The 15372-nt window shown below is 41.1% G+C and overlaps 1 protein-coding gene across 1 annotated transcript in view; it reads left to right on the top strand.

The window, feature by feature from the left end:
• Nucleotides 1-1030: 1030 nt before the first annotated feature.
• Nucleotides 1031-15372, top strand: part of PARD6B (par-6 family cell polarity regulator beta) — a 109326-nt gene continuing 94984 nt past the window's right edge. The window contains exon 1 of the mRNA XM_029612453.1: nucleotides 1031-1304. Coding sequence (XP_029468313.1) covers nucleotides 1242-1304 — 63 coding nt within the window. The 5' untranslated portion in view covers nucleotides 1031-1241. The remainder of the gene's footprint in view (nucleotides 1305-15372) is intronic.

Here is a 15372-nt window from a genome sequence, read left to right as displayed (position 1 = left end):
CCCTTGCCACTGCTCTCTCCACGCTTCCTTTGCTACTCTTGCTTCTCTCATTTCCTGAATTATTCTTCTGCTGCTCTCTCCTTTTCTTACCTCATCCTCCTCTATGTTTCTCCCCTCTTTGTACTGCATGCCCCTCTCCCTTATTTGCTCTCCCCCTCCCCCCTTTCTTCTGTTGCTCTTTCCTTGACTTCTCTCTCTTTGCTGCTCTCTCCCTTTCTCCACGCCAGTAGCAGTAACTTAAGCACAAGGTGATAGTCTTCCTCGTCTTTCTAACTGGTTGTCCTGAGTAGTTATTTACCGAATGCAAACAGTAGCCTGCCTCTGTTGAGCTGGATCACCATGAAATAATGATTTTGGATTTTTATTCTACCTTTTCAAATAATGTTCAAGGCAGCTTTCAGCATTATTAGTATTCAGGTACAAAACACCTCTACTGTAGGCAACAGGAGATAGGAGATAACATGACTTGCTCAAGTGTGTGTTAGTGGAGAAATTCTCCTTGGTTCTCAGGCCCCTGCTCTGACCCCCTCCAGAAGTTGCCATCTAGTGCTGGCCTCAATCTGGATATTTTCTGAAATGGTCATGTCTGTGCGACATAATTCGAATTTGGAATTTAATGAAGGTTTCATTTTCTTCTTCTTCTTTTTTTTTTTTTAATTCTGATCGATATCCGGATAGCAAGTTTTATAAAAAAAAAAAAATAATAATAATAAGCATCACGATCCAGGAGCAAGAGCATACTGGGAGATATCAGGATACGGACCCTGTTTGCATCGCAATCCAAAAGATTAAAAATAAATAATTCAATAGATTTCAAATCAATCCATCTCGTTTGAAACATAAAACTTCTTATCGTAGATGCAAGGTATACCCTCCTCCGCATGCACTCTGGACTGTTCTTGCTTTGGCAAGTCTCTAATTAAAAAAAAAAAAAAAAAAAAAAAAGCCCTTCGTTTCTCCTTTCCTTGTTGTGGGAAACGTGCAATAAAGTCTATTGAAGAGAAAAAAAAAAAAAAAAAAAAAGGAGAGAGCGCGAGTAGGCGGAGGCGAGCAGGTTGTTGTCAGGCAGGGGTTGCCGCGTTCCAGTCTCCACAGCGCGTCAGAGGTAAAGGTTGCTGCTGGGCGGCCGCGGCAGCTCTTCCTCCAACCCACCCCCCGCACCGAGGCGGAGGAGAGACGGCGAGCAGCGGGGGCGGGGGGCCAGCCCTCCACACGGGGCCCCCCACCAGTCGGCTGCCAAGATGAATAAGAGCCACAGGGCCGTGAGTAGCAGGTCCTTGACCGCGGTGGAGGTGAAAAGCAAGGTACGCGACCGCTGGGGGGGGGGGGCAGGCAGGAGAGACGGTCGGCCGGGCCAGAGCGGAGCCACCGTAAAGTAAGAAGGTGAGGTGGGAGGGAGAAGGGGGGGAAAAAAAAAAAAGCGCCCGGTACCATTACCGCGCTTGTCCCACGGTTTTAGAGAGAGACCCGGGCTGAAGTCCCATCGGGGAGCGCTGGTAGTGTCCGAGGAAGAAGGAAGGTTTGGGGAAGCCGCCGTGATTATTTTCCAGGGGCGGGAAGCCCCCGCTAGCGGCAGCACGTTCCCGAATCTTCCCCCCCACCCCCGTATGGAGGGGGCGGAGGAGGTCCGCGCCGCGCGCACTTTAGCGCACGCGCCCCCCCCCCCCCTTCTCTCCGGTGTCAGCGCGACGCACCTGTTTCTCGCGCGCGCTGGTTTCTGTCCGGAACTCGGCCAAGAACTTTCTTTCGTCAACCTTTTTTTAGGGATTTTTTTTCCTCTATGTTGTTGTTGCTTCTTGTATTTTAACGAAATATGTTTGTGAGAGTTCTGCAAGGTACACATGATGACGTTAGAATTTCCATAAAAACATTAAAAACTTTTATGATTATAAAAACTATATATTATTTTCAGTTTTTGCAACATGTAAATCATCTTTTAACTTGAACATGTCTATCACCTAATAATTTATATTCAAGTTTAGCAGGTGCCAGGTGTGATAACTTTTCTTCATTTGAAAATTGCTGTATGTGTATACATAGAGAGAATTTTTGGCTTGTCTTTTCCCAACTTTATGTTCTAGTTTGAGTTCAGCATTACATACTTAACTAGATGTCAGAAAACATTATAAAAGAGAGCTTGTTTTAGGTATGATGGCTTTGAAGTGACTGGCCAGTTATGAAAGTTGGAATAGAAATCAGAAGTTAACATTTTTAAATACAAATAGCTGTGGACATCCTAGATGGAGCATTTTGGGCTTTTTTTTTTGCCGTTGCTTATTATGTTACTGTGTGCTGTAGAGAATGTTAATATTGCATGTATTGTGAAACATGGGCTACAGATCAGCTTGCTAGATTAACAGTTTTTTGTTAAAACCCAGAAATTATGCTTCACTGCTGACAAACATTCTTTTGGGTCTTATGACTATTATGTATAGTCATATTTCTTTAAAGGGAGAAAAAAGTGTAGAGTTCTTTGAATACACCCCTATTCCCCAGCACAAGCCCTACAAAAATCAGAGTTGTTAGAACATTGTATTCTGTCTGTCTTAAAATTCCTGTTTCTCCAGATCTAGCAAGTATTCTAGTTTAATTACTGGTTTGCCCTTATCCTTTAAGGTCATTGTGTTGCAGGTTTGGCAGGGTCTAAAAGTTCATATGCAGTAGTAAGTTTATCTGCCTTACAGTATGTTATAGCCAGGACATCTACTGCATTCTTTCAAGAAGTAGTTTTATGCATCCTAATTTGGAAGTTTTTCAGAGGTGCAGAATGTGACAGCTCTTACTTAATAGCATATTGTGAAAGTATGTGGGATAGGTTGGACTTACATAACTTATTCTCATTAAAATATTATGAATGTCACCATAGGTGTGTACTTTCTGTTTATCCATGTTGTATATGGTGCTTTTAAAACTGCTGGACAATAAGTGTTTAAACTGGTCATTGGCATCTTTATTAGCTAAAGAACAATTTATAGGAAAAACTGAAGATATCCCCGCTTTAGTTTTTACCATATGCAAAACATTCTTAATACATACTGTGTACATTTCAAAGCAATCCTTTCATATACAAAGTCGGTATTTCTGTGAAAAAATGTGATGACAGGTTACAGACATATCTGTCAAATTTCCAGATATGCTTAGTTAAAATCACTTTTTCATTCTCAGCTGTGAAAATAGAATACAGAAGTTCAAGATACATTATTTTGGTCATTCTCTCTTCTGATAACCTCTATTCATTTTGTCTGATGCTGCCTTCAGGAAGATCACATCTTGAGAAAGTTCTAAAGTTTTATTTTGTCCTCCTAATTTTGTGCTTTCTAATTCTGCATTTGAATAGGGGAATGCAACTTTTAAACCTGGCATATATGGGCTAAAATCATTGATTTGCCCACTTAACGAGAGCTGAGATTTCATTTTTCTAGAGAGCTATTAACATTGGAGGGCCACTTAAATGTTGGAGGGCAAAACCTACCTTAATTCATTGACAAAAAAAGGTTATGATGTCATAAAACCAACAATGGAGCATGTCTGCTTTCTGATGTGCAAAGTGTTCCTCTTGTAGTCTTAGATTTTATTTACTTTTTACAGTCATACTTAGGTGTGACTGAAATCGGTGTAGCAAGCTGAAAGTATGAGTCATCCATCTTTATTGTTGGCAATAAATAGTAAATGTATTTAGAGAATTTATGGTACAATTATGTGGTGATGTCAAATTCCTTGATGATTTATAATAGGCCCTAGTTAATAAGATGCTTCCTTAATAAAGATGTAATTATGTTGATGAATCCACAGTAAATGTGACTGGAACTACATCATTTCCCTCCATTTCTGAATGTTATAACATTTTTTTCAAATCTTAACATCTGCCTCTGAAAATGTGATTTTTTTTTCTTCATTTAAAATTAGGTCACTTTTAAGAATTTTAGGTGTATTGGCATGATATCACTCATTTATTTGATTTTTTTTTCATATAAGTTCTATGAAATATCAACTTGGGTGTAAGATCTATACTGCTTTGCAAATTCCAGATGGCCATCTGTAAACATATTTCAGTAGGCAGAATCACTAAAACTCAGTAGGCAGTGCTACAAAGAACAGAAAAAATGTTTCAAGTGCTCAGTGGCTGTCTTATCTTTGAAGGGACACTGGGTGGTCCTGTCTGAAATGTAACATGATTTAAGGGGGTTGTATTAATAATGGATAAAGTTTCAAATGCATTAAGTTAATTTTGTTGTAGAAAACCAGTCTGAATATATTTTACTTCATAATCATGCTATAACACCAATAGGATGTGATTTATTAACTGCAGATGTGTAACAAGACTTAGACTGTGATGCAGTTAAAGTCTCCAAGTCTTGTCATAACTTTGCAGTTAATAAGTCAAGTCTAATCTATAGATTAATAATGTCAAGTCTATAGACTCTCGTTTGCCTCCCTGTCACCGTTCAAAGTTGATGTTTGCTCTCTTCCTCCTTACTATCTGCACTTGTATTCATGCGCCCTGTTTTACCCTGCCCTGTTATTTGTATTTTCAGTCTGTTAGTTATGATGTAAACCGGCATGATGTTTGCATACTAATGCCGGTATATAAAAGTTCTAAATAAATAAAATAAATAAATAATCTGGGTCCTCAAGGGCAGGGCTATATACCAGAATATCAATATTCTGAGCCTGTGTTTATCCGAGTCATTTTGTGGCTCTGTAAAGGGTATAAATGTTTGACCAGGCAGACCCTGTTTCATTTTGACTTACACCGGGACACCTTTTTAGCCTGACATATAGCTTGAGGGCAGGCAGAGGCATTTTTGAAAACATCTCTAACTTTAAGCCTAAATTACAAAAAGCCAGTAGTTGGTGTTCCACCTTCACGGAGCGGAAGGTTGGAGGGCTGCTATCTCAAAAATAAAATAAAATAAAAACAGGGGTGGGTAAGAGTATGGGGTAAGGGTGTGGCCTGCTTGTTACAGCGGTTGCTACCCCTAATTGATTAGGGCTGGAGAGTACTGGAAGCCAATAGTAACAGGTGGGAGAGAAAAAAAGGGGAAAAAATGGATAAAGCGCGTAGCTTGCTGGGCAGACTAGATGGGCCGTTTGGTCTTCTTCTGCCGTCATTTCTATGTTTCTATGTATTGATAAGCTGGCTGAAATAGCCATTACATGTGGGTAATGTCATCTGGTGGCACCAAAGGATCCCTCTCCTAGCTAGTAGAGCTTTGAACTCTGAGCATGTGTGGGCTGTCCCACATGGGCGTTGCCAAGGCCAGTTTTAGGCATTGGCAACAGAGGCAGATGCCTTAGGTGCCAAATTCTGAAGATGTCCAAAAACTAGGATTCCCCATGTTGCTCTGTGCTTTTCAGTAGGGGAGAGGAAAGAGGGGAACCCCTTACCTGTCCTCTGCCTAACATCTTAAATCCAGCCCTGGGCGTTGCCTCGTGAGCCTCCTCAGTCTTTTTTTGTCTGATTATAACCATGAACATGCATCTCTCTTTTTATTTGTATACAAATCTTTTTACTTCTATTCTTGAAGTTGCAACAGCTTGTATAAGTGCTGGTTAAAAAGTTAAAGAAGTGGGGAAAATAAACTTCGCCTCTTCTTGCCATCAACACTTCAGGGCAGCGCAGACTTGAAGACTCTTGTGTGCCATTCCAAGCTCCAAGCACTGAGGCTCCAAGAAGACCACTGGACTCCAGCTCCAAGAATCCTGGAATCATTCGAGTATCTCGCTTCCGCTGGAGCCATTCAGTGTGTTGAAGCAATGCATCGTGCCAGGGGCACACTGCACAGTGCGAAATGTGGCACAGCCAGTGCAAAGCCTTTTTCCCAGTGCCATGGGTGCATAACTAATCATGATGCCTTCGATGCACCAAGAGGCACAGTGCGTCCAATATAGTGTGATGCTGGTGCAAGGCATCAAATCACCATGCACATTGATGCAGGACCTGTTGCTCATCAGTCCCAATGCCCATTGATGCAGGGCCCAATGCAAGTATCTTCAGGCGCCGTCAGTGCCAGCCTAGTACAGCTCTTGTGGATACAAGTGCAGTCAGGAGTTACTAAAGCAGACCACATCTCTACTCTTGCAAAAGGCCAGACCTTTAGAGATGCCCTTTCTGCCCTTTTCCGAAGGTACTGGCTCTCGCCTCTTTTAGTTCTGCATATTTTTTCATCCCCCTAGAAATTGGGTGGCTTGAGGCTCATTTTCAGTTAGGACGAACAAGCACCTACTCCGAGAAAAATTTGAGTTAAATTCCTTCAGCGTTATTTTTCTTCCCTACATCCAGAAATGCATATGTGCACTTGATTTAATGCTGCGTATGCACACATTCTCATTCATTCTACCCGTTAGCACTACCTCTATTTCACAGTGGATTCTTTTCATTAAGCCTATAGAATAGGTTCTTTAACCTATTGTCTTCTCCAGCAGCTTTCGCTAGACGCTTGCCTGTGGTAGCAGCACACCTACGACAACAGGGAATCTAAGTCTTCCTTACCTAGACTGTTGGCTAATCTCAATTAGTTCCTGAGAACACGTGTTAGTATCTTTACAAAGACAAATTCAACTTCTGCAGCAATTGGAATTCTGATGAATTTTGGGAAGCTGGATCTAATACAGATTCCAAAACTAAAATTTATCAGAGATCTCCTACTATAGTGAGCTTTCTTCTGTCTTCTGAAGGAGCAAGCCTTATGAGAGAGCTCATTCTCAAACTACTTACCTCACAGCGCTCGACAGCCAAAACGAGTTTCGTTTTTATTTTTTAGGTCAGATGGCAGCGGACTGATTATGCAACTCCACCAACCCACCCCGATGTGTGCCACTGTTGAGGTCCGTGCAGTCCATGGGACCAACTAACTTATCCCTTGACATGCATGCTGCAAATATCCAAAGACACAAAATGGGAGTTTCGCTGGTGTTTGAACCCCCATGAACCTCAAGAGGGTACTTCACTTAACAGCTGCCAATATCAGGTAGCCTTAGTGGTGGACACCTCGATTTATTAAAAAAAAAAAAAAAAAAAGTTGCCCACACATGATCTTTCCAAACACAAGGAACTTCATCTTAAAGAAAATCTTTCACATCAGTTGACTGAGGACAATCATATATGTTTTTACTAGTTTCCTGTATCTTCCATAGAGGAAGAGCACTTTCATTTGCACTGACAACCAAATCGCCATGTTTTAGGACAATAAACAGGGGGAGACAGTATCAGGGACTCTGTGCTAAGAAGTGCTGCATATCTGGCAATGGCCATGCAGGATTCAAGCTATCCTACATTAACAAATCTTTCTGTCTGCACTAGTGGTCTCTGTAACAGTTAACAGCTGACAAACTATTTGAAGCATGGAGTCTACTAGTGATCAATTTATTCACTTTGGAACAAAATGGAAAGCTAAGGGAAATTTTGCTCAGTTTTACCTAGCAAACTCAGATTAGCTCAAGTTGCTTTCCTACTCAGTTGGAATGCAGGTCTCGTGTGTGCCGGTCCACCAATATAGTTATCTACCAGAACAGTGCACAAAGTGCTACAGGCTTTGCTAATCTGCACAGCTCCAGAGTAGCCCAGGCTGATGTGCTTGGCATGTCTAGCATAGCTTTCAGGAGTCCTCCAATCTGTCTAGAGATAGACTTTGCCTTCTTGATTTCATGACAAGAGCTTTTATTCCGTCCCAACCTTTCATCCCTCATCCCAATGCTCTGATGTTGAACGCCTAGTGGTCCCTGATCCCTCTTGGCTCAGAGAGATCTAGGACATAATAGTTTCAGCCAAGAAGCCATCAACTCAGGAAGCCTATGACTTTCAGTGGTAATGATTCTCCATGTGATATCAGCAAAATGCCCTGAACCTGTTTTTATTATGAACCTATATAGTTGCTAACCTGCTTGTTTTTCTTTGCCAAATCGGGCCTCTCTCAATATTCTGTGAGGGTACATGTCAGCACTATTACAACTTGCCAAGATTACAGTGCACAATAATCCAACATAACTCATCCAATATTGTCAGGATTACTGAAAGGCTTATGCTATATTAAACCTCCAGTACAGAAACCTTCGATACCTTAGGATCTGCATGTTGTCTTCTCTCTGAGGAAACCTCCTTTTGAGCCATGAGCCTCTGCTTCTCTTGAGTTCTTAACATGAAAAGTAATTTTTTTTCTTGTACAGTTACATCATCCAGGAGAGTTTATGAACGTTGGGCTCTGGTTCACTATCCACCGTTCATGCATTTCTTTCACAATTTGAAGGTGCCACACATTTGCCTGCAGTTTCTCACAAAAGTCGTATCAGCTTTCCAAATCAAAAGGGGAACCCTTTATGCTTTGGATTGCAAAAGAGATTTAGCCTTCTAAAAAATATGCCAAAAAACTCAGCTGCATTGCCAGGCTTCACAGCATTTCATAATTCACATAGAAATGGCATAACAATACCTATTCGTGCCCTGTCTACATAGCAAACTTCTTTCAGCACTGCTATGCAGTAGCAGGCTTACAAATTACTGGCTCTGTCAAAGCTCTTTCATTGCTCATCTACAAGAAGTGATGTTTAAAGGCATCTGCAAAGCTCTATTGTGACCTTTAAGTCCCACTACTGTCTGGGTTGACCAAAAATGTGGACAAGCAGTTTTGCATAACCTGTTATCGTAGTAGTATATACTCTACATTGGAGTCTGTGTTGATTATTCAGTAATTGCTCTTCTGCAACCCTCAGCTTGAGACTCCCCACATGTAATGTCTAATTAGGCTTGCTTATGGACAGAAAAAAGTTTTCTTACCATAATCAGTGTTTTCCATACAGGCCAATACAGTAAAGGTTATGGGCAAGGGCCTGCTCTCCTGGCGCGCGCACAGGCCACTCTCCTGTGCGCGCGAATCATGGGGGACAAACATGCAAATTAGGGCCCGCAGTAAAAAGAGGCACTAGGGACGCTAGTGCGTCCTTAGCGCCTCTTTTTTGACGGACGCAACGGCTGTCAGCGAGTTTGACAGCTGACGCTCAATTTTGCCGGCGTCTGTTCTCAAACCCGCTGACAGCCATGATATTAAGTCGGAGGTTGTACAGAAAAGCAGTTTTTACTACTTTTCTGTGCACTTTCCTGGTGCCGAGAAAAATGAACGCCTACCTTTGGGTAGACGCTAATTTCTGAAAGTAAAATGTGCGGCTTGGCTGCACATTTTACTTACTGAATCGCGCGGGACTAACTAATAGGGCCATCAACATGCATTTGCATGTTGCAGGCGCTATTAGTTTTGGGGGGGGGGGGGGTTGGATGCGCATTTTCGACATGCCATTACCCCTTACTGAATAAGGGGTAGAGCTAGTGCGTCAAACGCGCATCCAAATGCGGTCTGATATATAGAAGAATTAGCTGTGGAATACCTACCTGCCTCCCTGGAGAGTTGACTGCATAGCTAGAATTAGCTCTGATATAGACTGAGGAGGCACACAAGGCAATGGTTATGCGGGAACTCCTGCACATGCTCTGTAGAACTAAAAGCTCTACTAGCTAGGAGAGGGGTCTGTTCGGTGCCAGCAGATGATGTCGCCCACATGTAATGGCTAATTCATCATGCTGTCTATGGAAAACGCTATTTATGGTTAAGCAAGTTGACTTTACCTTCTGGGAAGAATCCTATACAAATCAGGCCCTTGTTTGCAGACAAAAACTCGTGCATTTGAAAGTCATGGGAGGGGTTAGAATGTCTGTGGTGAACATAGGGTTTCCAGTCAACACAGACAAATTTGCATAGGAGTTGCATGAAAAGTGAATATCTTGTATGTAGCCCTAGGGCCAGTGGATTGCATTTGGTGACCAGAACTATAAATCTCCTTTGTAGATACTATTTGCCTGTTTTCACAAAGGTTTGAATTAGGAGCCCCAAGGCTATTCATGTGATTCAGTAGCCCAAAAAAGAAAAAAAATACTTGTTGAATGGGATCCACATAAAAATGATGGTTTATATAAATCAGAATATCATACTGGATATGCACATTGTCCTATTTCAGTTATGAAGGAAAAAAGCTACACTCTTAAATGCAGTAATCATTATAATATGTAGTTTTGAAAACCAATTAAAGTACCTGTCAAAAGTTTCAGTTTTTATATTGGAATGGTTTTGAAATATATTTGTCAACTGCAAGGGAAATACAGTTTGAAGGACAAGATACTGCTTAGTTATCAAACTTCATTTTTACAGTGTACACTGTATGTATGTAGTATGCAATATAATATTTAGAAAAGTCCAAGATCTTGATATTTACTAAATGTCTCAGTACCATGTTTTCCACACATTGTAACACTGTGTCCCTAATTTTGTGAACACGAATAAACTATTTTTGTTCTCATGAATTATCTATTGACTTTTCATGAATAATTTACAAACTTGCAAGATTTATTTATATGCACAAGGTCGTTGTGTTGCTTTATTGGGTATAGTTAGCACTGGAGCATGTGATATTGTCAGTTTCCTCAGAAGTGAAGTAACTTAAACACCAGTAGATTTTGTGCTTTTTATTCAGTTTACTAAAACATCTTATTTTTTTAACGTAGATTTCACTTTACACCATTAACATAAAATCCACGTTTATGAGATCTGTAAGATATGGGGTTGGTCGGGGAAGGTAGTGGACTGGGAGGGGTTGGTGTTTTGCCTGTAGGAAGTTGTTGTTGGGTTTTTTTGTTTTTTGGTTTTTTTTTTTACCACTTAGGGTAGACAATTAAAAATAAACAGGAAAATTCTCAACTGGGCAGATTGGAAGGGTCAGTTGGTCTTTATTTGCCCTCGTTCACTATGTAAATTCGTATAGTTGGTATACACAACAGAAGTGTAGTTTTTCATTAGAATTTTTCTCTAAGGTTTACTTTCCTAGCTACTTGCACAGTATAACTCTCCCACTTATAAAGTGCAATGTGACAATCTATGAAAAAACAATTTAAGATCGGCATCTTGCCCTTGTACATTTCAATCAGTTCTGAATAATTAGATCTTCCTTCAGTCGATTGAACTTCATTTATTCTTGTTGGAGGATCCTTAATTTATCCTTGTTTTGAACTGCTTTAATTTGGTTTTACTTAATATAGAACTGGTCAGATTAACCATGATCATGACTAAAATTGCTGAACTTTGTACCTAATCTGGATATTTTCCCCCACAGTAATACAAATTCAATAATGTGGGAAACAATACCAAACTTCCCAGTCAATTTGGGAATTGTTACCTTTACTGGTTTACTGAGTTCATATTATCATAAAGAGTGAGATTCAGTAAAACCCATCCACAAGTAAATGCCTAGATTAGTTTCACAATTACTTTGCCTATCTCTACATAGAATACCAAAAATTTTCTTTGACGTACGTGTATGTTGAGTTAAAAGTATAATTGTATACAAAAAGAACTTCATCTTCGAGATTATCTGAGAATATAATATTCCTAGGATCTTCTGGAGATCTTGATATAAAATACTGGGGCAGATTTTAAAAGCCCTACTTGCGCTGAGCCTATTTTGCATTGGCCCAGCGACGCGTGCAAAGCCCCGGGACGCGTGTATGTCCCGGGGCTTGACAAAAGGGGCGGGGCGGTGGCATGGCCAGAGGCTTCCATAGGGCCACTAGGCCGGGGGATCGCGTGCCGTCACTTGGCCAGTGCGCGCAACCTACGCCTGCCCAGAGGCAGGCGCAACTTGTAAAATAAAGGTATGGGGGGGGGTTTAGGGAGGGGAAGATCGGGGGGGGCGGCGGAGGGAACGGGGAAAGCCATCGGGGCTCCCCTAGGGCTCGGCGCACGCAAGGTGTACTAGTGTGCACCCCCTTGCGCGCACCGACCCCGGATTTTACAACATGCGCGCACATGTTATAAAATCGGGCGTACATTTGTGAGCGCAGGGTTGCACGCACAAATGTACGCCCGCAGGTACATATTAAAATCCGGCCCACTGTTTGCATTAAGCCACAGGATTTTCTTTTAAGACTATGTATTTTCACTGCATTTATTATAGGTTATGTGGAATAAGGAATTCAGGGGCAATATTGTCTCAATCAGACTCCCTCATATTATGTTAAAAGTTAATTTTCCTTTGGTTACTTGGTTTCTTTCACATGCCATGATTCTTGTCGTTCCTAGCTAAAATGTAACTGCTAATTTACAGAGCTAATGTGACCATGCAGATTGTCTTTAAAAAAAAAAAAAAAAAAAAAAAGCTTTTGGAGGTTTTGGAAGCTCTTATTTTACCACCTTACTAAAGCTCAATACCTGTATTCCTGTAAGGGCAGCTCACATCCCCCCCCCCCCTTTTTTTTTTTCTTCACATTTCAGCTCTGATATTCATGAAGACAAAAACTTTAGTAGACAAATCACACATCGGAAAATGATACCTTCTAACAGCATTCTATAATCCTCTTCAGTTACCTAGTTGCAGATCCATTCTTACATGAACATATAGAAACCCCATAGAAATGATGGCAGAAGAAGACCAAACGGCCCATCCAGTCTGCCCAGCAAGCTTTCACACTTATTTTTCTCATACTTATCTGTTACTCTGACCGCTGAGGTCAGGGCCCTTATTGGTAACTTTTTGATTCTAATTTCCTTCCACCCCTGCCATTGATGTAGAGAGCGGTGCTGGAGCCGCATCAAAGTGAAGTATCAAGCCTAATTGGTTACTCCAACTAAGAGTATACATGTGGGAGTGGTGAATATAATGTTTGGAGATTGTGTGCTAACGCAAGTATTCAACAGGACCACAGAAATAAAACTCAGCAGAATGGAAGGCAATAACCTCCCCAACAAAATGTTCAATCATAATAATCAACGTGTCTAACTACTCATATATAAACTGGGTAGTAACACTGTATGGTCACAGAAAGATAGACGGATGGACATCATCTCAACTTAAGAGGTTCTTTCTTATTTTATATGTCTAGAAACTGGTTCAATTTTGTCCTTCTCCAAACTATTCTATAGATATCCATTTCTTCTCTCATTCTACAGTTCTTGGAATGAGCATCTAACTTCCATACAGGCCAATACAGTTAAAAATCGCGGGAGAGCGGGCAAGTGCCCACTCTCCTGGCGCGCGCACAGGCCACTCTCCTGTGCGTGCGATTCAGTAAATTAATTTATTTAAATTGGGGTCCGTGGTAGATTTGGTTCATGAGAAAACCTTAAGAGGGTAAGAATAACTGACGGGCCAATACAGTACAGTGCACTCCGGCGGAGCGCACTGTTAACCCGCATTTGGTAAAGCTAGTGTGTCGAAAACGCATGTCAAAATGCGGGTTAACAGTGCGCTCCGCCGGAGTGCACTGTACTGTATCGGCCCGTCAGTTATTCTTACCCTCTTAAGGTTTTCTCATGAACCAAATCTATTTAAAAGGTTAAATAATGGATTCTGACAAATCTATATTGTCATGTACACTTCCTTTTTGATTTTCTTCACTCTGACTAAGCTTTTGTAGGAATTTTAAAATTGTCATCAGCTTTCTATTTTAAAGAATTAATAAGTCTTAAAGTTCACTTTAGAACATTCCTCTATATTCTATAATACTATTTCCACACATAGCGTTATGCTTCAGGGCTAAATAATAAAGTATGCATTTCTGGATTAATCAGTCTGATGTTGCTCCCTGTTTTCAAACTGCAACCACTCCAGAATTGAATGTGGAATAGTTGTAGTTTTTGTTCAAACTTAGGGGGTCATTTATCAAAGTGCTATATGGCGTTTTCGCATGCAAAAATGCCATTAATGCATGCGAAAGCACCATAACGTTTGGTGCGATGCAAATGAGAAAAAGGGGAGGATATTGGGGCAGGAATTTTGACCAAGTGGGCTGGGCTCACAGTTTTGTGAAGCCGCATCTCACGGCTTTAACTACACCTTTTGATGGACTCTACCTGGGTAACATCAAGCTAGGTTGAGAGAACATTGCACAAATCTCATCTTTGGGTGAGTTTCCTCACTCCGAGGGTCATCAAATCTTCACAAGAGAGCACTGTTCTGTTCGTACGTCTCACTTTGAATGTCAAAGTGGCCCCTAACCCCCTACACTAATACCTAAACCTCACCTCGAGTTACTAGGTGGGCCTCCCATAGGGAGATAAATACCTATCTACCGTGAGGGCATTATGGCTTTGCGCACTCTCTCGCGTTCCCTCTCTCTCCAGCTTAAACATGGTCCCCCAGTGGTTGTATGTAGGAAATACATCAATTCTGCCACTTATCGCAATTTGCGCTAAGATAGCGCTTCGCATAGGTATTAGCGCAAATTGCGATACAGTGCCTATTACCATAAAACACATCCATTTTCGTATCGTATGTGATATTTAGTGCATTTTGATAAATCGAGGCCTTAGTTCTAGAATTGACAATAAAACTTAATTCATGTTTAATACAGTGTTAGCTAGTGCTGGAATAACTAATTCAGGAACAAAAGGACTAGTAAATGAGGCATTAATGCAGACTGACTCCCTGTTTACTTTGCAGTGTGAATGCAAACAGGGAGTTAATTCTGGTCTGAGCCCAGCTTCAGGCTGGACTAACAGATGTGTGAAAATAGTATATGTGAAATTTAATTTACTTTTTTTATAAATAACTTTTTATAGGAAAAATTTGCCCATACAAATTTACTGAGAATATTTTACATATATGCCTTTGAAAATACAAAAGTGTGCGCACAACAGCAAATCCTTCCTCCACCTCTGTCCCCTGCTCAATCTGGGTAAATTTTACTTACAAACAGGACATATTTGAAGACTACTTTCTATTCTGTTCATCCCAAGTACAAGTACTGTGTTTCATTTCATAGCTCCTAATCCCTCTCGCCCTCTATTTGCCCTCCTTCCTTTATGTCCTATCCAGTCTGCCCATCCACATCTCCTGCTCAGCTTTATATAGTGCCTTCCTCTCCTTCGGAGATCCTATGCTCCTTTTTTTTTTTTTTTTTTTTCTTGAATTCTGATACAGGCCTGGTCTCCACCACCACCTCAGCAGGGAGGCTGTTCCATGTCCTCCATCCTTTCCTTAAAGAGAGATTTCCTCTGATTACTCTGGAGTCTTTCCCCCTCATCCCCAAGACCCCTTGTTCCAGAGTGTCCTTTCTGTTGAAAGATGCCCACCTCCCTGTGCATTTACTCCAGGGCTTCTGTGCTTCCATTGTTCAAACAGTTCCTCTGTTCTCTGTTTCCTCTCTTATAATTTCCCCTTTTCTTTTAGACTTATGTCGTTAGCTTTGTCTTACTGAGGTGGATCTGTCGGGTACAATTTGTTGTAGCTTGTACTTAAGGTAAAGTGCTATATAAATCAAACAGATGCATCTGTCTCTTTCATTTTAGGATTCTGAGGAAAAGGTCTTGTCCCATACATGTTTAGTCCTTAATG

This window comes from Rhinatrema bivittatum, chromosome 8 (genome assembly GCF_901001135.1).
Source record: "Rhinatrema bivittatum chromosome 8, aRhiBiv1.1, whole genome shotgun sequence".
NCBI lineage: Eukaryota > Metazoa > Chordata > Amphibia > Gymnophiona > Rhinatrematidae > Rhinatrema > Rhinatrema bivittatum.
Note: the sequence above shows the minus strand (reverse complement) of the source record. Positions and strands in the feature narration are given on the sequence as shown.